General features: G+C 42.3%; 1 protein-coding gene across 1 annotated transcript; it reads left to right on the forward strand.

Annotated features, from left to right (window-relative positions):
- Positions 1-5,580: 5,580 nt before the first annotated feature.
- Positions 5,581-6,634, forward strand: LOC120848649. The gene is made up of 3 exons (XM_040220660.2): positions 5,581-5,608; positions 5,673-6,049; positions 6,152-6,634. Exons 1-3 carry the CDS (start codon positions 5,581-5,583, stop codon positions 6,632-6,634), a joined length of 888 nt encoding a protein of 295 aa, XP_040076594.2.
- Positions 6,635-6,899: the final 265 nt, after the last annotated feature.

A 6,899-nucleotide genomic window follows, 5' to 3' on the forward strand; every position in this document is an offset into this window, starting at 1 on the left:
TCTCAAAGATTGGAGCATCATTTCGGCACTAGCGTGGTCTAATTCTGACAAAGCTTCATACAAAATAACCACAAACTACTATTCAGGTGTTTCCAATACCTTCCAGTGCGCGGCTTTTATACCGCACTGTATTTGTCTTCTACCCAGACCAAGTTGAGTGAACTAATAGTCTTTGGACACGACGGAAACACGATGCTGTCCGGTGTTCAAAATAGTGCGCGCACGTAGGGTGGCCTGAGTACCTTCTGATGCGAACCGTTGAAATGAAAACTCGAAAAACACGTAATCCTTTTGTGGATCTCAAATTATGTTATAGCGTGGTATACTCCGGTGATTATGTTGCCACTGTCCGAAGTCGTTATTCCAAGATATTGAAAGACAGAATTCTTGATTGTACCACCAATCTTTTGGTAAATAATATTTTTATCCTCATTTCTAAGGTAAGATTAGACTTTATAAAGCGGCTCTTCTTTAATGATTTTTCTTTTCCGCCGTTTTATAAGACGGTTTCAGTCGATATCAGATCCGAGCACGCAGGTGCGGGAAGATGCAAAAAATACTGTAAAGACTGCCGGGTTGCATTTTATAATATATGAATGCCACATTGGAGCTCCATATCGGCACAAAGCGTCACCTACTTCTGACTGAGTATGATACTAAATAACCATGAATTAATTTTCATGCGTTGAGAATGCCACCCAGCGCGCGGTTCTTATACTGAAGTGTACTTGTCTTCCACTTGGACCTTATTGAGCGAACTCCCATTCCTTGAACACAAAGAAAAGAAGATGCTGTTTTGTGTAGAAAATAGCGCACGCACGTTGTGTGTACTGAGTACCTTCTGGTGTGGCCCGTTGATATGGAAATTGGAACCTGGAATTGGTTCATTGATGCCAAATGATGTTATAGCGTGACACACTTCAGTGTTTACGCTGTGGCTGTCCCAAGTCATTTTTCCAAGAATATTGAACGACACAATCCTTGAGTGTGCCCCAATCGTTTGGTGTAGAACATTTATATGTTCATTTCCAAAGCAAGATTATCATGGATAATGTGGCTCTTCTTTAATGATTTTTTTTCGCTGCTTTATGAAAACAGTTTCAGTCGATATCAGGTCTCAGCACGCAGGTGCTTGAAGATGCCAAGGATACGTTAAAGATGGCCGCGTTGTACTTTATGCTGTATAAATATCATGCTACATGCCGCTTAATTGAGTGCATCAACATTACATATGTGCTTTTTTTAAAGTATCACTGCCAGAATCTACATTCCCCGTCGAATGGAGAAATGCTCGTGCCATTGAAATATTCAGTACAAATAGTTCGTCCAGCATGTCTAACCAGAAAACAAAATCGCGAATACAGCACATCGCGAAATAATGCTCTGTATTAAAGTTTTTTTTTGTCTGTATCTATCACAACAAAGTTCTGCAAATTATGCCAGTGTGTTTCCCTTTATATAGTTCATCTTTGCGTGAAATATTGTTGTACTGGCTAGCGGGATAAGTTTACAAGAATTGCTCACACATGAGTATTTACCTAAATATGCATTATTTTGAAAATCATTAAAAAATAAAATTTTTATATTCTTTACACTCTTCTAAATTAACATTTATACAATGTCCTAACACAATCTGCGAAAATATAAGGCAATAATAGCCTGGCGTTAAGTTGTAAAGTGATAAATATGGCCCAATTAACGCTAACGTTGTTGCCATAGATGGGGCGTGCGCATTTCCTACTTCGCAATTTCATTATTATCAAAAAGCATAAAAATTCTACGGGGTGGTCACGAAAGGACAAATTGACAGCACATAGGTAGAGGGCAGTTTTGAAGGGAAAATTCCTAATACATTTTCGTACAATCGACCCAACAATGCCCATGGGCCGGAACGATCGAGAGGCGCCAGCCTGTAACATGCTTCGAGGTGCCTGTTTCAAGAGTCGGCGTGTAGCGTTTCCGTCTACGCGACGTAAAGGAAGCAACCGGAGTCAGTTTGCAAACAGATCAGCCTACAACCTTGGCGGTAACATAATATAAGAGGTAGGGCGCGACAAATCCTGTGCCGCCTATGAGCGCCAATAGATCCGCCGCCGTGGATGGCCGCACAACGCAAAAATAAATAAATAAAAACAATAAAAAAAAGATACTGCACAAAAAAAATACTGATTGACTGAGATGGCTTTTATTGGGGTGATTTGAGATAAAATGGAACGACCATGTCCGGTCTACAGTCTTTTTTTTTTATCTTTACCAAAATATAAATTTTCCTTGTAAAACCGCAAAGACATATTCAAACTTTTATTTTTTCTAAAATAAAATTTCTCTTGTTGGACAAAAAATCACAAAGTCACTGTTTGTATTGGCGCACGTTTTTGAGATTTGCATGAAACCGTCGATTTGGATATTCATAAAGGAAAACCGTTGTCGCCTTAGGTTTATTATTTTTTGTGCGTAGACTGTACATAAAATAAAACGAGGTAAACATGCATTATAAACTGAAAAGCAATTTAGGGCTACATTGATCCGGATCTTAAAAGGCTGGAAATTCACATTTTTAACATGATTTGAACAGGTTTGTTCAATATTCGCAGAAATTGTAAAATACACTGGGATGTAGACAGGTTACCGATTTTGTATAATTGAAAATTCAGTTTTAATTTTTAAATGAAGGCCCATCTCAACTTTTCTTCTTCTCTTCACAAATCAAGGCTCATAATATGTCGTTATCATGCCCCTCAAAAGTTGTTTGCAATATATTTTTTTCTAGTTATAAATGTACACAGCGCAAAATCTACAGAATTGCCGTAACGGACAGAAAAAAATTGGACATTGCCGATTTAAAACAAGGGCAAGAAAGGAGTTTAAACATGAAGGAAGTCTGTGAAGAGAAAGCACTGTGACAGGAGTTCGTGAAATATTAGAATTTATAGGGTCTAAGATATTTCGGTGTAGGACGTTTCGGTGTAGGACTTTTCGGTGCGGACTTTTGGGTGCACGGACTTTTCGGTGCACGGACTTTTCGGTGTACGGACTTTTCGGTGTACGGACGTTTCGGTGCACGGACGTGTCGGTGCACGGACTTTTCGGTGCACGGTCTTTTCTGAAACATATTTTTTATAACACCTAAACGAAGCGTGCACACCTTTTCGAAGGCACCAACAGTGAATTGGTCAAAATCCTTTCAAGCCATTAGCAACTTTGAACCCTTGCACTAGACGACACAAAATGGCAAAACCCTTCCAAGAATTAAACTAGGAAACAAAAAAGAAGGGCAACGGGGACACAGAAAGGACAATGAGGATCATTTTTCTAAACTATCCGAGACTAGTGTAAAATAGAGTGGGTTGAAATTAAAGCCAAGAAGAGAAGGTACGAAAACAGTGACGTGTCGAACCCAGCTACCTCGTTTGTTTTTTCCGAACATTATGCAGTTACAGCAACAGTGTGATAAGCACGAATCTTTTGTTCACTTCTAAGTACCTCATGCCAACCCCAAACTACACACTTTGTTATCTACAAGGTCCGCTTAGAAAAAGTAGCCTTCACAAAAACCTCTAGAAATAGCACTAAAGCCATAAACGAAAGGTACACCCGGAACACAATCTTTTGTTCCCTTCCAAGAACCTCAAACCAACCCCAAACCACACACTTCGTTATCTACAACGTCCGCTTAGAAACAAAACTTACTGGTGCCCCAGGAACGTTGATACAGCGCTAACTACTGTAAAAAAACGAGGATAAAACCGCAGCATCTGCATGTCATCGTCCTATTTCATTTGATGTTGGCTGGGTCGAGGTGGTAGCTCTAGGATGACGGTCTACTTGCGAAGTAAACGTGGAAGGTCCAAACATCTTCACGAAGGGTTCGAATACGACAAGGAGCGCTGCTTCAAAGAGAAGGCGAGTGCTGTTTGCCTAAAGCATTAAATAGCGATATCTTTTCAAATTTGTAAAAAAAAGACTGCGAAGTCAATCAATTTGTTTAGCTTATTTTTTAGCGCATTTTGTGGCCTAATCGTATACGGAATAGAATAATATCACTATGATGGGATATGACTCTTAGTTAATTATTATTGAAGAAAACTGGAGCGGTTTTGTATTCGAGGGAAAACTCCTAAATCGTCTTAATTTGTCCTCCAGGATCACAAATATCGAGATTATTTTTCAATATGGTTCATGGAGCATGCAGAAATTAATTTTTAAAGTACGACTGAAGCCCCCCTTCCCGGGGCGGGGCGTCATATTAGGAGTTTTCGGAACCTCCGCTCTCACGTATCTACCCGCACTCTTTTTTTTTTTTCTTTTTTTTTTTAAAGTCAGAAAGAGACGTTGCGACTGGTGTCAGTACGGGGGAATATCCCTGGCAAGCTTGCAATTGCACGCGCTGCCCACAAGCGCGACACGCGTTTGGCTGCCAAAAGATCCTAGTATGACGTCACGACTGGTCGGAGGTTTTTCGTGTTTTCTCGTGTTTAGTTGCATCTTCGGAAACAAACGAACCTGATATTCAGATTCAAGGGATAAAAATACGCCAAACTTCACCTCTCGCTCCTTTTTTTTTTCTTAGGAAGTGTTTCAGCTTCCCTTTAATACCAGACAAAAGGCTGATTCACACTGCCCCATTTTTTTACGTTGTTACGTTACGACCGAAATATTCCTGCCTCGAATGTCGCGAGTCATGCTTTTTCCTTGAACTGGTAGCCTCACTTAATATGAAGCACAGGAATCCCGGTGACTTCAACGTAATATTTCGTAACGTAACTTAACGTAAGAAAATGGGGCAGTGTGGACAGTCCTTAATGGTCAAGCTCTAAATGACTTCGATTTAATTCATCTTTTATTCCTCGCAGACATATTGGACATGCAGCAGGAAGCTCGAATGCAAGGCAAGAGCACATACCATTGATGGGGAAGTCGTCCAACTCCTCAACGAACATACTCATGCCACCTGCCAAATGGATCAACAAGCCAAGTTGGCTTGCTCCTCGATGAAGGAGAGAGCCAAAACAACGGAAGAATGCAACCAAGCCGTTGTCGGACGCCTCATCACCGAGATGACGCCGGAAGCGTGTAGCTACCTGCCACATCAAGATACCATCAAGAGAACATTGAGTTAAGCATTTATAAGCTACTACAATTGCTACCCAGTTTGCAAATATAGACCTTAATTTTATATTTTGGGAGGAGAAAGTTTAGAAGAGGTATGGAAAATGGCAGTGGGAAAATACTTACTATACTTTCGTTATTTTTACAGTTAAAAAAAGTGTTTAAACGCGTACCTCTGATGGGCTAGTCGGTTAAACATCTAGACTGTCAAATAAAAAAAAAGTTCAAACGACTAGGAAAATAAGAATTGAACAGGACGGCGCTCCGCATAAAAACATAATAAATAACAAGGCGGGCGCTACAGTTCACGACTATGAGCAGTCTTGTCCCGCTCTTACTTCTTTAGTCGTCTGCTATTTTTATTTCACAGTCTAGAGGTGTTTAGGGCGTAGCCCCTCGTAGTGTTTAAAATCGTACATTGCACGCATTTCTTATTCACATGTGTCACTGTTTTGAACCGTGATGCCAACGATGTCTCAACTTTTTTACGTGCAGGAGAGTTCGTGCAAAGGAGCAAAGGCCCATACCCCTACCCTTGAGGTTAGAAGACGTTGCCATTCCAGCTAACTACGCGTCGAAGAAAGACGGCTCGAGGTTTCTTCTATTCGACTCCGGTGTGCAAGATCAGAACCGCTTCCTTATTTTCTGCAGTCCGCAGATGATTTCAGTTCTTCAAACATCCAAGAAATGGTTTGCCGACGGTACATTCAAGGTTGCACCAGAACTCTTCTTTCAAGTCTACAGCCTACATTGTGAAGTTGGCGGATCTGTTCTGCCCGCGGCTTATATGCTGCTAACCCGTAAAAACGGTCGTACGCACACGCGAGCTCTGAGCGCCCTTATTAGCGAGTGTGGAGGGGTCTGCGAGCCAAGTACCATAATAGTGGACTACGAACTTGCAGCCATTAACGCCTTCAAGACGGTCTTGCCAACATCCGACGTGAGTGGGTGCTTCTTTTATCTATTGCAGTGCGTTTATCGCAAGGTTTAATCTGAAGAACTGCAAGAACTATACGCCTGTGATCCTCAAATCAACTTGAAGGCCCGCATCATACCTGCTCTTTCCATGGTACCCCGGAGTGATGTGGAGAATATCTTCACCGAACTGGCGTCCAGCGTACACTCAGCTCTGCAACCAGAGATGGATTACTTTGAAGATACCTTCATAGGACGGCCAACGGCTGGGGGAAGGCGAGACGCACAGTTTCCAGTGGGACTCTGGAATCACCATGACACCGTGCTCCAGTGCGACTCCAAGACCACCAACTCGGTGGAAGCATGGCACAGGGGCTTCCAGGCTCATGTGCAGTGCTCTCACCCGTCTCTTTGGAGGTTCCTGGAGGTTCTACAAAGGGAGGACTGCATGCAACTTCACCGGCTCACACAACTTGAGATGGGGCAGCGATTCAAGCCGGCAACAAAGTATGTGAAGGTTTCCGAGCGCCTGCAGACACTCGCTAGAGAGTATGACCGCAACCATGGTCTTCGATTTCTCAGAGGCGTTGCTCTTAACGTATCCTTCTAAATTTTTTATGGCACGTGTTTTGTGAATAAACGATGTTTCAAGTTAAAATCTTGGGTCTGGCCTCAGATGTTATGCTTGCTTCCTACACCGAAAGGCCAGTGCACCGAAAAGGCCAGTGCACCGAAAAGTCCGTGCACCGAAAAGTCCGGGCACCATAAACTCCGTGCACCGAAAAGTCCGTGCACCGAAACGTTCGTGCGTCGAAAAGTCCGCACAGAAAAGTCCTACACCGAAACGTCCTGCACCGAAATGTCCGGATCCCGAA

The sequence above is a fragment of the Ixodes scapularis genome, unplaced genomic scaffold, assembly GCF_016920785.2.
Source record: "Ixodes scapularis isolate PalLabHiFi unplaced genomic scaffold, ASM1692078v2 PGA_scaffold6__148_contigs__length_123643588, whole genome shotgun sequence".
Lineage (NCBI taxonomy): Eukaryota > Metazoa > Arthropoda > Arachnida > Ixodida > Ixodidae > Ixodes > Ixodes scapularis.